The 19,415-nt window shown below is 48.8% G+C and overlaps 1 protein-coding gene across 1 annotated transcript in view; it reads left to right on the top strand.

The window, feature by feature from the left end:
- The first annotated feature begins 590 nt into the window (after nt 1-590).
- Nucleotides 591-19,415, top strand: part of RANGAP1 (Ran GTPase activating protein 1) — an 83,857-nt gene continuing 65,032 nt past the window's right edge. Inside the window, exons 1-3 of the mRNA XM_040407522.1 lie at nt 591-743; nt 14,766-14,880; nt 15,871-15,998. Coding sequence (XP_040263456.1) covers nt 14,769-14,880; nt 15,871-15,998 — 240 coding nt within the window. The 5' untranslated portion in view covers nt 591-743; nt 14,766-14,768. The remainder of the gene's footprint in view (nt 744-14,765; nt 14,881-15,870; nt 15,999-19,415) is intronic.

Here is a 19,415-nt window from a genome sequence, read left to right as displayed (position 1 = left end):
GTACAATGTGTCACAAGAAAACAATCTAAGAATGGCTTAGATAAGTAAACGTGTTCCAAAGCTATTACCACATAAAGTGAGATATGTCAGATTTGCAAAAAATGGCCTGGGAAGAAGGGGTTAAGATATTTCCCTGCTTTTTTTTTTTTTGTCCCTTGGTGCCAGCATGTTGTGGGGCTGGTGTTGCAGGCATTTTCCATAGATTTCTCTCTAGGGAAGAAAAGAAAAGTAAAATGACAAATGAAAAAAAATATAATAATCACAAATCCACAAAAAAAAAAAAAACTCTCCCCCCCCCCAAAAGGAATCCTAAGGGGTTAACAGTCTTCAAGTTCAAGGTGACGCTTCAGAGTATTACGACAAGGTCACTAATACCCGACTGTAATACAAGGTGTGACAATGGCGCAGCACTAGTTAGTGACGCTGGTTTCGGCCGCTGTGACTCATCAGCCGTTGAGTATCACACACGCGATTCAAAAACATGGAGCGCGATTGTGCAACTGGACCACACCTCCCGCTCCTCGAGGCCTTCGCCAAAAGCATCACGGGACTGGTAGTTCTTACAGTGGCTCCTTGTAGCGGCAAATGCTAGCGCTAGAACTACAAGTCCCGTGAGCCAGCGAGCGCGCAGCCGTTGTAAGCCAATTGCTGATACAGATAGAGCGAGAAGGATAAAAAAAACAAAAAAACAACCGGTTCGCCATAAGCAGTGTGTGAAGCGACGGCCTGAAGACCGGCAAACGGTAAGAGGGCTCATTGGAGGCCGTGTTACTTCAGTTACCGGCGTGAAACAAATGAAGTGTAAGGCGATTCCTTGCACAAGCAGGTTTTGGCGGGATGTGCTTCTGCTGTCACTTATCCTGTGCACATGAATGGCGGAGAGGCGTTTGCCGGGTTATAAACGCGTCACGTTGCATGAGTGTGTACAGGGCGCCCCTCTGCTTCTGTCCTGAAGATATGGGTTATATTTTAACTCTTAATTAGCTGGGTTGGGGCAGTGTGCTCCCTATGAGCCCTTCCTCAGACAGGAAGTGTCGGCCACAGGTTTCCTGAGGTAAATGTCTGTTCATGAGGTGTGGTGGACCTGTGTGTACATGGCCCTGTTCACTCCTGGGTTTAACCCTGTGTCCTCCAGGCTGAGCAGTGACCGAGATGTCCGCCAGACGCCCCTCTCCTTCCTTTTTTGCGCTCATTTGGTTAAAGGGCATCTGTCAGCAGATCTGTACGGATGGCATTGGCTGATCTGTGATTTTAATATATGCAAATTAGCCTCTAGGAGCAATGGGGGCGTTGCCGTTACACCGAGAGGCTCAGCTCTCTCTACAACGGCTGTGCTCTAGTGATGGGTCGTTCGCGGCTGATTCAGTACAAAGAGTCGGCTCCTTTACCTGAATGATGGGATATAAACATAAGACATGATTTACCCCCTCAGGTGAACGCTGTAAAAAAATAAAATTACATAAAAACCATGCCAAAAATGCAATTTTTTATTTTTTTTTGTCAGCTGAAGTCACAAAAATTGTAATACCAAGTGATCAAAAAGCCATATGTACCCCAAAATAGTACCAAACGTCATCTCATCCCGCAAAAAAAAAAGAGCCCTTAAATAAGACAATCGCCCGAAAAATATGTTTTTTAGAAAATGGAGATGCTAAAACTTGATTTTTCTCCCGTTATGCCCTCCGGTATCTCCACTCACTCAGTTCTAGTAGGTGGAGATTCCAGTCACTAAGTTATGGTAGGCGGAGTCTGCTCTAGGGCTGGCCAATTGCAGCGCAAGGCTCACAGCCTGGGAGTTTTTTTTCTCCCAGGCTGTGAGCTCTGCAATGCGATTGGCCAGCGCTACAGCAGAACAAGGGCAGACTCCGCCTACCATAACTTAGTGAGCGGAGATACCGGAGGGCATAGCGGGAGAACGGAGCGGCGCCCGGGGATAATAGTAAGTGCAGTGAGATCCACGGGCGCCGCTCTCCATGTATGTATAGTTAGTTCATAGTGTAATAATCGGTGAAAGGTCCTCTTTAAGTGTAATATAAAGTGATCAAAAATGGTACCTATAAAAAGTCAGCTTTTCCCGCAAAACATGAGCCCCTACTCAAGGCGATCGGCAGAAAAGTAAAAGAAATGTAGCTTTCAGAATATTAAAGAGGACCTTTCACCGATCCTGACATTGTGAACTAAGTATCATGACATATACAGCGGCGCCCGGGGATCTCACTGCACTTACTATTATCCCTGGGCGCCGCTCCGTTCTCCCGGTATGTTCGGGGACTTGGTTATAGTAGGCGGAGTCTGCCCTTGTTCTGCTGGGCGTCTCCTTCTCCTAGGCCAGTGATGGCAAACCTTTTACAGACCGAGTGCCCAAACTGCAACATAAACCCACTTATTTATCGCAGAGTGCCAACACAGCAATTTACCTTGAATACTACAGTCTAATATAGTATATATTCTATGTACGTTATTATTTAGCTATAATATCCTGCCTACATTCAGTGCGCTGCCTGTGCTGTTCATAGTGCGCCCTGCGCTGATGACTGACAGGAAAAGTCTAAGGCATATTGGTACACCATAGACTTTTCCAGTGTGTGGGTGCCCACAGAGAGGGCTCTGAGTGCCACCTCTGGCACCCGTGCCATAGGTTCGCCATCACTGTCCTAGGCTGTAGCGCTGGCCAATCGCAGTGCAGAGTTCACAGCCTGGGAGTTGTTTTTTTTTCTCCCAGGCTGTGAGCTCTGCGCTGCGATTGGCCAGCGCTACAGCCTAGGAGAAGGAGACGCCCAGCAGAACAAGGGCAGACTCCGCCTACTATAACTTACTGAGCGATGATACCGGAGGACAGAACGGCGCGGCGCCCAGGGATAATAGTAAGCGCAGTGAGATTCCTGGGCGCCGCTGTATATTTCATGATACTTAGTTCACAATGTCAGGATCGGTGAAAGGTCCTCTTTAACCACCTCTGGACCGCCTAACGCAGATTCGCGTTCCGGAGGTGGCAGCGCTGCGCAGAGTCACGCATCTACGCGTCATCTCGCGAGACGCGAGATTTCCTGTGAACGCGCGCACACAGGCGCGCGCTCACAGGAACGGAAGGTAAGAGAGTGGATCTCCAGCCTGCCAGCGGCGATCGTTCGCTGGCAGGCTGGAGATGTGATTTTTTTTTTAACCCCTAACAGGTATATTAGACGCTGTTTTGATAACAGCGTCTAATATACCTGCTACCTGGTCCTCTGGTGGTCCCCTTTGTTTGGATCGACCACCAGAGGACACAGGTAGCTCAGTAATATGTTGCACCAAGCACCACTACACTACACCCCCCCCCCCCCCCTCCCTGTCACTTATTAACCCCTTATTCACCCTTGATCACCCCATATAGACTCCATGATCACCCCCTTGTAAAGCTCCATTCAGACGTCCGCATGATTTTTACGGATCCACTGATAGATGGATCGGATCCGCAAAACGCATACGGACATCTGAATGGAGCCTTACAGGGGAGTGATCAATGACGGAGGTGATCACCCCATATAGACTCCCTGATCCACCCCCCTGTCATTGATCACCCCCCTGTAAGGCTGCATTCAGATGTCCGTATGATTTTTACGGATCCACTGATACATGGATCGGATCCGCAAAACACGTACGGACATCTGAATGGAGCCTTACAGGGGAGTGATCAATGACGGAGGTGATCACCCCATATAGACTCCCTGATCACCCCCCTGTAAGGCTGCATTCAGATGTCCGTATGATTTTTACGGATCCACTGATACATGGATCGGATCCGCAAAACACATACGGACATCTGAATGGAGCCTTACAGGGGGGTGATCACCCCATATAGACTCCCTGATCACCCCCCTCTCATTGATCACCCCCCTGTCCTTGATCACCCCCCTGTAAGGCTCCATTCAGACTTTTTTTTGGCCCAAGTTAGCGGAAATTTTTTTTTTTTTTCTTACAAAGTCTCATATTCCACTAACTTGTGTCAAAAAATAAAATCTCACATGAACTCACCATACCCCTCACGGAATCCAAATGCGTAAAATTTAACCTGTGAAATCCTAAAGGTGCTCTTTGGAATGTGGGCCCCTTTGCCCACCTAGGCTTCAAAAAAGTGTCACACATCTGGTAGCTCTGTATTCAGGAGAAGTTGGGCAATGTGTTTTGGGGTGTCTTTTTACATATACTCATGCTGGGTGAGAGAAATATCTCGGCAAAAGACAACTTTTCCCATTTTTTTATACAAAGTTGGCATTTGACCAAGATATTTATCTCACCCAGCATGGGTATATGTAAAATGACACCCCAAAACACATTGCCCAACTTCTCCTGAGTACGGCGATACCACATGTGTGACACTTTTTTGCAGCCTAGATGCGCAAAGGGGCCCACATTCCTTTTATGAGGGCATTTTTAGACATTTATATTCCAGACTTCTTCTCATGCTTTAGTGCCCCTAGAATGCCAGGGTAGTATAAATACCCCACATATGACCCCATTTCGGAAAGAAGACACCCCAAGGTATTCTGTGGGGGGCATATTGAGTCCATGAAAGATTGAAATTTTTGTCCCAAGTTAGCGGAAAGGGAGACTTTGAGAAAAAAATAAAAATATCAATTTCCGCTAACTTGTGCCCAAAAAAAATATTTCTATGAACTCGCCATGCCCCTGAATACCTTGGGGTGTCTTCTTTCTAAAATGGGGTCACATGTGGGGTATTTATACTGCCCTGGCATTCTAGGGGCCCTAAAGCGGGAGAAGAAGTCTGGGATCCAAATGTCTAAAAATGCCCTCATAAAAGGAATGTGGGCCCCTTTGCGCATCTAGGCTGAAAAAAAGTGTCACACATGTGGTATCGCCGTACTCAGGAGAAGTTGGGCAATGTGTTTTGGGGTGTCATTTTACATATACCCATGCTGGGTGAGTTAAATATCTTGGTCAAATGCCAACTTTGTATAAAAAATGGGAAAAGTTGTCTTTTGCCGAGATATTTCTCTCACCCAGCATGAGTATATGTAAAAAGACACCCCAAAACACATTGCCCAACTTCTCCTGAATACGGCGATACCACATGTGTGACACTTTTTTGAAGCCTAGGTGGGCAAAGGGGCCCACATTCCAAAGAGCACCTTTAGGATTTCACAGGTCATTTACCTACTTACCACACATTAGGGCCCCTGGAAAATGCCAGGGCAGTATAACTACCCCACAAGTGACCCCATTTTGGAAAGAAGACACCCCAAGGTATTCCGTGAGGGGCATGGCGAGTTCCTAGAATTTTATATTTTTTGTCACAAGTTAGCGGAAAATGATGATTTTTTTTTTTTTCCTTACAAAGTCTCATATTCCACTAACTTGTGACAAAAAATAAAGACTTCCATGAACTCACTATGCCCATCAGCGAATACCTTGGGGTGTCTTTCCAAAATGGGGTCACTTGTGGGGTAGTTATACTGCCCTGGCATTCTAGGGGCCCAAATGTGTGGTAAGAAGTTTGAAATCAAAATGTGTAAAAAATGACCGGTGAAATCCGAAAGGTGCTCTTTGGAATATGGGCCCCTTTGCCCACCTAGGCTGCAAAAAAGTGTCACACATCTGGTATCTCCGTACTCAGGAGAAGTTGGGGAATATGTTTTAGGGTGTCATTTTACATATACCCATGCTGGGTGAGAGAAATATCTTGGCAAAAGACAACTTTTCCCATTTTTTTATACAAAGTTGGCGTTTGACCAAGATATTTATCTCACCCAGCATGGGTATATGTAAAATGACACCCCAAAACACATTCCCCAACTTCTCCTGAGTACGGCGATACCACATGTGTGGCACTTTTTTGCAGCCTAGGTGGGCAAAGGGGCCCACATTCCAAAGAGCACCTTTCGGATTTCACCGGTCATTTTTTACACATTTTGATTTCAAGCTACTTACCACACATTTGGGCCCCTAGAATGCCAGGGCAGTATAACTACCCCACAAGTGACCCCATTTTGGAAAGAAGACACCCCAAGGTATTCGCTGATGGGCATAGTGAGTTCATGGAAGTTTTTATTTTTTGTCACAAGTTAGTGGAATATGAGACTTTGTAAGAAAAAAAAAAAATCATCATCATTTTCCACTAACTTGTGACAAAAAATAAAAACTTCTATGAACTCACTATGCCCATCAGCGAATACCTTAGGGTGTCTACTTTCCGAAATGGGGTCATTTGTGGGGTGTTTGTACTGTCTGGGCATTGTAGAACCTCAGGAAACATGACAGGTGCTCAGAAAGTCAGAGCTGCTTCAAAAAGCGAAAATTCACTTTTTTGTACCATAGTTTGTAAACGCTATAACTTTTACCCAAACCATTTTTTTTTTTTTTTTTTTACCCAAACCATTTTTTTTTTTATTAAAGACATGTAGAACAATAAATTTAGAGAAAAATTTATATATGGATGTCGTTTTTTTTGCAAAATTTTACAACTGAAAGTGAAAAATGTCATTTTTTTGCAAAAAAATCGTTAAATTTCGATTAATAACAAAAAAAGTAAAAATGTCAGCAGCAATGAAATACCACCAAATGAAAGCTCTATTAGTGAGAAGAAAAGGAGGTAAAATTCATTTGGGTGGTAAGTTTCATGACCGAGCAATAAACGGTGAAAGTAGTGTAGGTCAGAAGTGTAAAAAGTGGCCTGGTCTTTAAAGGGCTTCTGTCACCCCACTAAAGTGATATTTTTTTTGGGGGCTAGTTAAATTAGTTATATAGCGATATATGAAAATATAATAGTGTTCCTTACTTTGATCCAGCAGTTTATTAAAAAAACGAAGTTTTATCATATGCAAATTCGGTCTCTACCAGCAAGTAGGGCGGCTACTTGCTGGTAGCTGCTGCAGAAATCCGCCCCCTCCTCTTGTTGATTGACAGGGCCAGCCGGGATCTCCTCCTCCGGCCAGCCCTGTCGGCGTTTCAAAAATCGCGCGCCTGTGTTGAATCGGCGCAGGCGCTCTGAGATGAGGAGGCTCGTCTCCTTAGAACTCCCTCAGTGCGCCTGCGCCGATGACATCACCGAAATAGAAGACGTCATCGGCGACATAGCTCTGTGTGCTTTTATTGTGTAAAAATCAGCCTCGGAACGAACTGCACATGCGCTAGCTCACGCATCGCGAGATTACAGCGCTCTAGCTTGAGACAGGACTCATCTAAGGTTCATTTACATATCTATAAAAATCCCTTCTTATGGAACACCTAAAGGGTTAACAAAGTCTGTAAAATCAGTTTTGAATAATTTAAAGGGGTGTAGTTTCTAAAATTGGGTCATTTAGGGGTGGTTTCTTCTATGTAAGCCCCACAAAGGGACTTTAGGCCTGAATTAGTACTTTAAAAAAGTGGGTTTGAAAATTTTCTTTAACCCCTTAAAGACCGGGCTAATTTTCACCTTAAGGACCAGGCCATTTTTTGCAAATCTGACCAGTGTCACTTTATGCATTAATAACTCTGGGATGCTTTTACCTATCATACTGATTCCCAGATTGGTTTTTTTCGTGACATTGTCTACTTTATGTAAGTGGTAAATTTTCGCCGGTACTTATTGTGGACAGTACAAGGACATCCCTCTTGTCCTTATATCTGACCAGCAACAGGTTTCCACTGGTAAGGGCACGGGTCTCACCCCTGGGGATAGGTACCTGTAGGGGGTGGGCAGGGAGGCCGCGTTGATTTTTCCGCACGGTCCCACAAACGGACGTGGATCTGGCGGCGAGGGACTGGAACAAGGGGATACTAGTATAAAAGTTATCCACGTACAGGTGGTAACCCTTATCTAGCAGTGGGTGCATAAGGTCCCACACAAGTTTCCCGCTAACACCCAGAGTGGGGGGACATTCTGGGGGTTCAATATGGGAATCTTGCCCCTCGTACACACGAAACTTGAGACTCCTCAACCGCGACCTCCCTTCCAGGTACATAGGCCTCCAAAAATTTGGCCCCAAAGTGATCGATGACCGGCCTGATTTTGTACAGGCCGTCATAGGCAGGATCACCTTGGGGGGGGGGGGGGGGACATGCTGCATTATCTGAATAATGCAGGCATTTCTGAATGGCCTCAAAACGGCAACGTGTCATGGCCATACAGTAGAGTGGGGTCTGGTAGAGGACGTCCCCACTCCAGTAATGCCTGACAGTTTTTTTTTTTTGACTAGGCCCATGTAGGGTTGGACGATATCAAAAATATTCCCACGATAACGATATTAAGAAATTTATCGCGATAACGATATATATCGCGATAAATGCCCATTTAGAAGAAAAAAACACTTGGGGCCACAAGGAGACATTATACTGTATGGGGGCAGCCACAAGGAGACATTATACTGTATGGGGTAGCCACAAGGAGACGTTACACTGTATGGGGGGCAACAAGAAGACGTTACACTGAATGGGGGGGGGGGGGGCACAAGGAGACGTTACACTGTATGGGGGCAGCCACAAGGAGACGTTATACTGTATGGGGGCAGCCGGGCAGCCACAAGGAGACGTTACACTGTATGGGGGCAGCCGGGCAGCCACAAGGAGACGTTACACTCTATGGGGCAGCCACAAGGAGACGTTATACTGTATGGGGGCAGCCACAAGGAGACGTTATACTGTATGGGGGCAGCCGGGCAGCCACAAGGAGACGTTACACTGTATGGGGGCAGCCACAAGGAGACGTTATACTGTATGGGGGCAACCGGGCAGCCACAAGGAGACGTTATACTGTATGGGGGCAGCCACAAGGAAACGTTACACTGTATGGGGGCAGCCACAAGGAGACGTTATACTGTATGGGGGGCAGCCACAAGGAGACGTTATACTGTATGGGGGCAGACGGGCAGTTCCCCAGCCTCTGATCAGCCCCCCCCCCCCCCCCAGCCTCTCCCTCTTATCAGGCCCCTCTGGTAACCCCCCCCCCCCCTAGTATTAATCATTGGTGGCAGTGGCCAGGGTCCCCCTCCCCATCATTGGTGGCAGTTCCCCTTCCCCCCAGTATTAATCATTGCTGGCAGTCGCCACCGGGTCTCTCCCCCCCCCATCATTGGTGGCAGTGGGCAGTGGACCCCCCCCAGTATTAATCATTGGTGGCAGTGGCCCCCCCCCCCCCCTCCCCAGTATTAATCATTGGAGGCCACAGGGTCGTCCCCCCATCATTGGTGGCAGTGGGCCCCCCCTCCTCTCTCCCTCCCCAGTATTAATCATTGGAGGCCACAGGGTCGTCGTCCTCCTCCTCCCCCCATCATTGGTGGCAGTTTGCAGTTCCGATCGGAGTCCCAGCAGTGTAATGCTGGGGCTCTGATCGGTTACCATGGTAGCCAGGACGCTACTGAAGCCCTGGCTGCCATGGTATGTTAGTGAGCAGCATTATACTCACGTGCGTCGTGGCCACCAGTCGCTCCTTCTTCTGTCTGTGCGGCGCATTGCTAAGGCTTATAGCATTAGCAATGCGCCGCACAGACCTATGAGAAGAAGGCGCGCCCGGCGGCCACGACGCACGTGAGTATAATGCTGCTCACTAACATACCATGGCAGCCAGGGCTTCAGTAGCGTCCTGGCTACCATGGTAACCGATCGGAGCCCCAGCATTACACTGCTGGGACTCCGATCGGAACTGCAAACTGCCACCAATGATGGGGGGAGGAGGAGGACGACGACCCTGTGGCCTCCAATGATTAATACTGGGGAGGGAGGAGGGGGGCACTGCCCACATTCCCGGCACCCGACCTCTGAGAGGACGCTGTGATCACCTGAGGGGTTAATTGCGCTGATCACAGCGTCCTCTCAGAGGTCGGGTGCAGGAAATGCGAGTGACAGAATTCCTTCCCTCCCCCACGCCGGCCGAACTGCTAAGAGCGCCGCCGCAAGCGGCCAGCAGGTATCGGGGACATTTGCACGAGTAGAAGTACTCTGCAAATGTCCCGTATCGGTTCATGCTGGGGCGGGCGGCCGCAGATTTAGAAGCGGTCAGCGTACATGACCGCTCCTATGACGTCACGAAATACCGCGGTATTTACAAAACGGCGATATCGCCATATCGCCGTTTTTTTAATACCGCGGTATATCGTGATACCGGTATATCGCTCAACCCTAGGCCCATGTGCAGCACGAGGCCCCAAAAACATCCTCATCTCGGCTGCACTGACCGGAGTCCAGCCACCGGCCCTAGCCAAAAAGGAGCCCGGGTGTTGAGCAATGAACTGTTGGGCGTACAAGTTCGTTTGCTCCACCATCAGATTCACAAAGTGGTCACTGAAATAAAAACTAAAATAGTCACATTCAGTGAAGCCCACTGTGGGAATCTGTATTCCTGATTTGCCAACAAAGTCAGGAATCACAGGCTCAAAATCCTCTGGGGTACACCAGACAAGTTCACCGGTAGGGGGCTCAGGTAGACTTAGTACAAGCCACAGGGCTGCTCATACTATTGTGGGCCACAGGGTCCCTGTCATGGGGGGCTCCTGCTCCGCCTGGCAGCATCTCCGCCGCCTTGGGTGCTCATCATCATCATCACTAAATGATGAGGAGAACGAGGATGACAAAAGGGCAACAAACGGTACCAAGCTTATCAGCGGTGGGGGTGGACGATGCGCTAACAGTGGCCGGACGCTCTTTTATGGCTAAGAGTGCCGGCCACAGTCAGCGCACCTACAAAAAGAAAAAACGCTTGCGCCCCAAAAAAATGTGTGTGGGGAAAGCTGCAGCACCCCTGGGGGGTCGGGGGTCACACAGCTGAGGGTGCTGTGGCCCCCAGACACCCTCAGATCCGGGTGCTGCACAAAAAAAAAAAAATCTTTTTTTTTTTTCTCACTTCTCCCTGCTTAACTAAAGCTCTCTCTAAATGTTTGTGCCAGATGGCACTTTATGGTGGCTCAGGGGCCCCGGATGGCGGCGGATCGATTGGGAGGCAGAGGGACTGACACAGAGCTCCTCGCTCACACGGAAGTCTGTGGGCGGGGAGAGCGGAGCTCCGGGACGTTATCCCCCCCCCCCCCCCCCGTCCGTCCATCCACCCAATCACAGGCGATCCTGAGAGGTGGCGTCACCGGAGACCCGAATGACCCGGAAACGCTGCAAACCGCAGGTCTGAATTGACCTGCGGTTTACAGCGATCGCCGGGGGGGGGGGGGGGGTCACAGGACCTCCCTCTGCATTGTCACAGGGTGCCTGCTTAATGATTTCAGAAGGCACCCCGTTCCGATCGCCGTGCGCCAGTGATCGGAAATACACAGGGCGTGTCTTTAACCCTTTCATGACCAAAGGTCATTGATGCCCTAGTGTCCAGGTCAAAATTTACAAATCTGACATGCGTCACTTTATGTGGTAATAGCTTTGGAACACTTTTATTTATCCAAGCCATTCTGAGATTGTTTTCTCGTGACACATTGTACTTCATGATAGTCATATATTTGAGTCAATATATTTCACCTTTATTTATGAAAAGCTCCAAAATGTACCCAAAATTTTGAAAAATTCACAATTTTCCAAATTTCAATTTCTCTGCTTCTAAAACAGAAAGTGATACCTAATAAAATATTTATTACTTAACATTCCCCATATGTCTACTTTATGTTGGCATCATTTTGGAAATGTCATTTCATTTTTTTAGGATGTTAGAAGGCTTAGAAGTTTAGTAGCAATTCTTAAAATTTTTACGAAAATTTTCAAAACCCACTTTTTAAGGACCAGTTCAGGTCTGAAGTCACTTTGTGGGGCTTACATAGTGGATACCCCCATAAATGACCCATTGTAGAAACTACACCCCTCAAGTTACTCAAAACTGATTTTACAAACTTTGTTAACCCTTTAGGTGTTCCACAAGAATTAAAGGAAAATGGAGATGAAATTTTGAGGGTTAACAGCCAAACAAAACTCAATATTTATTACCCTGATTCTGTGGTTTACAGAAACACCCCACATGTGGTCGTAAACCGCTGTACGGGCACACGGCAGGGCGCAGAAGGAAAGGAATGCCATACGGTTTTTGGAAGGCAGATTTTGCTGGATTGGTTTTCTGAACGCCATATGTTTTTTATTTTTCTGCCGATCGTCTTGTGCAGGGGCTAGTTTTTTGCAGAAAGTGTTGAGGTTTTAATTGGTACCTTTTTTGGGTACATAGGATTTTTTGATCATTCATTATTACACTTTATGGGGCAAGGTGACCAAAGAATTTGCTGTTTTGGAACAGTTTTCATTTATTTATTTTTACAGCGTTCATCTGAGGAGTTAGGTCATGTGATAGTTTTATAGAGAAGATCGTTACGGACATGGCAATACCTAATATGTATACTTTTTCTTATTTATTTAAGTTTTACACAATAATAGCATTTCTGAAACCAAAAAAATGATGTTTTAGTGTCTCCATAGTCTGAGAGCCATAGCTTTTTTATATTTTTTGGGCGATTGTCTTAAATAGGGTATCATTTTTGGCGGGATGAGGTGACTTTGGTACTATTTTGAGGGTCATAAGCCTTTTTGATCGCTTGCTGTTGCACTTTTTGTGATGTAAGGTGACAAAAATAGCTTTTTTGGCACTGTTGTGTTACATTTACATATTTATTATTTTATTTATTTTTTTCATTTTTATTATTTTCACTTTCTTTTTTTTATCAAGTCCCTCTTGGATCATGAAGGCTGTACTATACTTTGCAATGCTCTTGCATTGCAAAGTATAATACTATTAGATGCCCTGTAGGTGGCAGCACCGGACGCCTTTGCCATGGCAACCGGACGCCTTTGCAAAGCGTCCGGTTGCCATGGCAACCATCGGGCGCTGCCATCACAGCGCTGCAGCCCCGATGGTTGAGAGAGGGAGCTCCCTCCCTCTATTAACCCCATGGATGCCGCAAACCGTGGCATCTATGGGGTTACAGCAGAGTGTCAGCATAGAGCTGACACTCGCTGCTGATGGCGGTGGCTCAGGAATGGAGCCGCCGCCATCACACACAGCAGGGGTACCGGGGGCAGCGCTGGAAAGGGGGGGGGTACGGCTGCCAACATTGAGGGAGGCTGGGGCAGGAGGGGCGGGGAAAATGCATGGGGCGGACCGCATCGGGGACTACATGAATATGGATGGGGCGCGGGAACTGCATCAGGGGCAGGCGCGGACAGGGGGGTGTTGGAGGCGCACAGATCGGGGGCCACAGAGACACTACCTGATTTCAGGCTCTGATCTGCAGAGCGCAGATCAGAGCCTGAAACCGGCATTTTTTTCACTGCCGCGATCCGATTGGTTAGTCTGCACAGACTAACCAATCGGATCGATTGTCGGCAAGGGGCCACTATGATTGGTCCCTTGCCGGCATTACTGCACTGTATGCTGTCCGTGACAGCAGCAGGACAGGGGCAGAAGCTTTAATCCAAACGCTTTGCAGCGCTTGGATTAAAGAGCTGGTTTGACGTTTATAGACGTGATAGCTGCACGGGGCATGTGCAAATATCACGTATATAAACGGATTGCAGTCGTGAAGGGGTTAAGGACTCTGACATCAGGGCGTACAGGTACGCCCTGTGTCCTTAAGAGGTTAAAAACGTCAAAATTGCTTCTAAAATTCTAAGCCTTCTAATGTCCTAAAAAAAAAAAATGACATTTACAAAATGATGCCAACATAAAGTAGACATATGGGGAATGTTAAGTAATAACTATATTATAAGGTATCACTGTCCATCTTAAAAGCAAAGAAATTCAAATTTAGAAAATAGTGATTTTTGCAACATTTTCCGTCAGATAAAATCATTCCAGAGTTAGTACCACATAAAGTGACACATATGAGATTTGTAAAATGAGCCGTGGTCCCCAACCATATTTGCACCAAGGACCAGTTTCATGCAAGACCATTTTCCCAGGGAATGGGGGGGGGGGGGGGTTCTGGGGCCGGGCTTAACGGTGCTGGTCGGTGCTGACTGATGTGCTGATCTTTTCATCCCTTGTCCTATTCACCCTAATAGAGCTCTATCGGGGTGAATAGGACTTTACACTCTCCCTGCTGCCCTGTGCTTTGTGCACACAGCAGCAGGGAGCCGACTCTGGCAGCCAGGGCTTCAGTAGCGTCCTGGCTGCCATAGTAACCGATCGGAGCCCCAGGCTTACACTGCTGGGGCTCCGATCAGAAGCTGCCACTGCACCACCAATGAGGAGGGGAGGGGGGGACCCTGTGGCCACTGCCACCAATGATTATAATAGTTATAATAACACTGCGCCACCAATGAATATAGTTTATGCCTGAATACAAACACAGGCTGCGGGTGGCGGCCATATCCCATACCCGGCCTCTATTACTGCGCTCTGCGATCCACCGCAATTAACCCCTTTAGGTGCCGCACCTGAGTGGTTAATAGTGGCGGATCACAGCGCGCAGTCATAGAGGCTGGGTGCCAGGTATGGTGGGATATGGCCGGCACCCTTAGCCTGCGTTTTGTATCCAGGCATAAACTATATTCATTGGTGGCGCAGTGGCCACAGCTCCTCCTCACTGCTATCAGTCCTTTGGTGGCAGCAGCGGTACAGGGGAGAGGGACTGCCTCCTTCTCCCCTGTGCTGCTGAGAGCATGGCACGCACTGACACCAGCGCGTGCCATGTCAGTTTAACTCGTGTGTGTGAAAGCGGCAGAGCATTGGAGGGTCTAGGCGCAATTTTGCAATTCTAAGTCGCATTGGCAGCCATTTTGGTCGCCATCTTGGGCCCTGATCATCATCATCATTTTTTATTTTTTTTAGCCTTTTATTCTTTTATCATTGTGTTTTTCATTTCTTTGCTTAGGAGATGGCATCTGAAGATATCTCACAGTTGGCTGATTCCCTGGCAAAGACCAAGGTGGGAGGAGGAGAGCTGAGCTTTAAAGGCAGAACTCTGAAACTGAACACTGCACAAGACGGTAAGCTTGGTTCTGGGAGTGTAAAGGGTGTATTAGACAGCCCGATGCCGCAGACGTTTGTAGGGAGGATAGCTAGCGGAGGACATCACTGCTGTTACATGATGTCCTCTGAGGCATGTGGAGGAGCGATCGCTGAATCGCAGATTGCACTTCATAGTGAAGTATCTTCTCCTGGGCACATGCAGGTGCAAGTTTATATACACACTACCCATATTAATTAAAGCTACACAAAATCTATGTTTGTCTTACTGTTTCTGGACCCAATTTAGTGCGGTCAACTGTTGACAGTCTCACTTTAAATCGGACCTGTCACATTGAAAATGTAATGCAATCTGCATTATTCAGTCAGTGATACTTCTTATTCTTAGTGAGTGACAGCTATCCCTGTATGCATAGGTGTGCAAGGAAGACTCAAAGGGGTTATCCAATACCTAAACTGCCCCCCCCCCCCCCCCCCCAATGTGCTGGCCCCTTAAAGGGAATATAATTACCCCGCTCTTGGTCCCTGCACCACCGCTGCTGCTTTTCCTTGTTCCAACCGGGGGGAGCAGCCAATTGCAGGCGAGGACGAGCCTGTGCCGCCCCCCGACACCGGATGTTTTTATTGGCGCATGGGGAGAATCGGCGATGTGGGGATCAGCAGCGGCACGAGGATTCCCTTGGGGGGAGGGGGGGCACTTGGTGGGATAACCCCTTTAATCATCCTATTGGCTTTCTATTGGAAAAGTATATTTAAAATGGATAAATTACATATTTTGCTGAATCTTTTCCCATAAAACTATATATAAATCCGCTCACCTTCTCTAACATGCTGTGTAACGTGCCACCACTATTTTAAGGTTTATAGGTTCAGAACAATTTACTAATGATGCCCAACACTGAGACACAGATTTATCCCAGTGTCTGCTGCCATCTAAATCATAAAGGTGTTTTTCCTTTTGGCTTTTATTTTGCTATATTTTTTAACCATTTTTTTCTTGCCACTTGCAGCAGAGAAAGTCGTGCAAGAAATTGAAAATTTTGAAGGACTTCAAGCATTACGTCTTGAAGGCAACACTGTGGGTGTTGAAGCTGCTAAAGCTATTGCCAAGGCCTTGGAAAAAAAATCTGACCTCAAGGTGAGATTGTATACAGTAATGTAACTAATATGCGTGTAAAAAAGTGTGTGTGTGTATATATATATATATATATATATATATATATATATATATATATATATATATATATATATATATATATATATATCTCTATCTCTCTAAAGGTGACAATGAAACAGAAGTGTTGTTTCTCTCATGGTGTAAAAGTGTGCCTGATGAACCACATTGACTATAATGAGATCCATTGCGTTTCCATTAGAAAGTCCTGTTAGAAGCCCTCATGGGTCATGTGTAGATCATATCTCTGAAATCATTGCAGATCATAAACACTCATTATAGCTCAGTTCTTTTCAAACTGATAAGATGTTAGCTTAAATAAGTGTTTACGTGCTGAGTTCAGAGAAGGGCTATACAGAGCAGTCAGGGTTTCTATCTGCTACTTTGCAAATACACAGAGACTGACATCTATTCATTGAAAAGGGCTGAAAAGTTTTTAAAGACCAATTGAGAAAAATGCCTTAACCTCTTAAGGACACAGGGCATACAGGTACGCCCTGATGTCCGAGTCCTTAATACGCCCTGTGTATTTCCGATCACTGGCGGAACGGGGTGCCTGCTGAAATCATTCAGCAGGCACCCTGTGAAAATGCACATGCACAGGACCCAAAACTATGGCTCTTAGATTATTAAAACACTAAAACATGATTTTCTCGCCCAGTTTCCTTGGGGGACACAGAAGACCTTGGGTATAGCTCATCTCCATAGGAGGCGTGACACTAAGTGAAAGCTGTTAAGCCCCTCCTCCACAGCTATACCCTCAGCCTGGAGAGAGAGACTGCCAGTTTTTTGCTTAGTGTCCAAGGAGGCAAGACACTCCCTGCTCTGCAGGGCTGTATTCTCCTTGTTTAAATTTTAGATTTTTACTTTTTTATTTTCTTTTTGTTCCAGATCATCAGGGATAACAGAGACGCACTAGACCTCTCTGTTCTCCCGGGGTTGAGCTGCGCCAGTGCCGGTCACCCGCACTGCTGCCTCCCCCACAGAAGGCAAGGTGGACCAGGGCAGCCTAGCTCCCCTGCATCCCGCCAGCCCAAGGGTCGCCCGCACGCCAAGTCCCTCTTCCAGCGTCCTGCCACTACGGTGCCAGTAGCTGAAGGGGCGACCCTGCTGGAATGGACCGAGGGTGAAGACGGCTGTGGTAAGAGAGAGGCTTCTCCAGCCCTACGTCCCCGTCCCCCCCGGTCTCCTGCGTGCCTGACCCCCATACTGGGCCTCTAGTCCCCTGCTGGATCTATGCTGGCACCTGCAGAGCGGCAATCTCCTTCTGCCTTACCCCCCCACCCCCCCCCCCCCCTGCCTGGCTCCCATAGACATGCAGCCAGTGGCTGTCTCCACAGCCAGCTACAGAAGCGGCAACATAGTTTATTTCTACCACAGGCACCCGGTCTCTGGGTCCCCCCCCCATCTCCTACCGGAGTGTTGCTCAAGGCCTGCCTGACGGCTGTGGAGTGAGGCCTCGCCTCCGGCCGACATTGGTACTCTGGTGCGACCGGGCGCCGCAAAAATCTTAGCCCAGGCTCCGCGGCCTGCTAGGCCGCCATTCCGGGTCCCTGACTCTTCCGGCCGGCGGGGTGGGCTCCCGCGGCCGGCAAGCCGCCATTCCGAGCCCCTGACTCTTCCGGCCGGTGGGGTGGGCTCCCGCGGCCGCCATTCCGGGCCCCTGACTCTTCCGGCCGGCGGGGTGGGCTCCCGCGGCCGGCAAGCCGCTATTCCGGGCCCCTGACTCTTCCGGCCGGCGGGGTGGGCTCCCGCGGCCGGCAAGCCGCCATTCCGGCCGGCGGGGTGGGCTCCCGCGGCCGGCTTTGGGCTTGACTTCAGCAGGCCCCGGCCGACCGTCGGTGCCGGTCGGTGGGGCTCCGCAAATTGTGGCCCAGGCTTCGCGGCCTGCTGGGCCGCAATTCCGACCGGCCCGCGGGGTGGGCACCCGCGGCCGGTTTGATGCGCCACTCCGCCTCAGGTTCCGGCGGTACATGCCGGGCGCCGCAAATTTAGACCCCGGCCTCACGGCCTGCTAGGCCGCAAAATTCCGGCCTCTGGTGGAGGGGGCGGGAACTTCTCCAGGCGCGAATTTTTCCCGCCGGGAGGTTCCTCCGCCCCCAGGGGATCGCAGCGCCGCCCTCCAGGCCGGATCCATGTTAACCCTTTTGGGTACAGGCCGGCTCCCAATGGGCCTGTATGGCTGGCCCCCCCCCCATTTTCCTGAATATCTGTGCCCCTATATGGTGGCCCCCTTTAGCCTCAGAGAGGCTGTGTTTTTAAAAAAAAAAAAAAAAAAAAATATAATATAATATATATATATATATATTTCTATTGGACTGCGCAGGACGCTGCAGCCTCATCAGTAGTGCTGCATGTCTGCATGCCCTCTTTCCACAGGCGGCATAGTGTTGCGCTCCCAACCTGCGTCGGTGCTAGGGCATTTCCCCTTTTAGGCAGTTTTCCTGCCCTCTTCCAGGATACGGCGCTGGCCAAGTGCATGCGGCCCTTCCGTTGGCAGCATTCATCATCTCTCCAGTTATGGTGCCTGCCATGTGCATCCCCCCCCTCCTAGGCGGGATACTGCACTCTCCCTGGCTGCCGGCTGGCCATGTGCATGACCCCCTTTTAGGCGGAATGCTGCACCTTCACCGGATACGGTGCTGGCCATGTGCATGACCCCCTTCCTAGGCGGAATGCTGCACTCTCTATGGATTTGCTGCCGGCCATGTGCGTGACCCCCTTCTCTAAGCGGAATGCTGCACTCTCACTGGATTCACTGCCGGCCATGTGCGTGACCCCCTTCCATGGGCGGAACGCAGCGCTCTCACTGGATTCGCTGTCGGCCATGTGCGTGACCCCCTTCTTAGGCGGAACGCTACACTCTCACTGGATCTGTTGCCGATCGTGTGCATGACCCCCCTTTTTAGGCGGAATACTGCACTCTCACCGGATTCGGTACTGGCTATGTGCACGACCCCCTTCCATAGGCGGAACGCTGCACTCTCTCTGATGGGCTATGATGAACTTATGTACTATGTTACTATGCTGCACTCTCACTGGTTCCGCTGCCGGCCATAGGCATGATTCAGGCAGCATAAATACATCCCTCTGTCTGTGGTTGTTTTCTCGCAGGTACGTTGCTGGCCATGTGTAAGTACCCCATACATGGCGGGGTGCTTGCACTCTCGCAGGATCCGCTGTCAGCCATATGCATGACCCCTCTTCCGTGGGCGGTGTACGTACTCTCGCTGGATTCTCTGCCTGCCATGGGCATGCCTTCCTTCCTCAGGTGACATACACACATTCTCACTGACTGTGTTTGTCTCTCACCAGTACGTTGCTGGCCATGTGTATGACTTCCATACATGGCGGGTGCACGCACTCTCCCTGGATGAGATG

Source organism: Bufo bufo, chromosome 9, assembly GCF_905171765.1.
Source record: "Bufo bufo chromosome 9, aBufBuf1.1, whole genome shotgun sequence".
Lineage (NCBI taxonomy): Eukaryota > Metazoa > Chordata > Amphibia > Anura > Bufonidae > Bufo > Bufo bufo.
The sequence above is the reverse complement of the archived record's forward strand: the minus strand, read 5'-3'. Positions and strand labels throughout refer to the sequence as shown.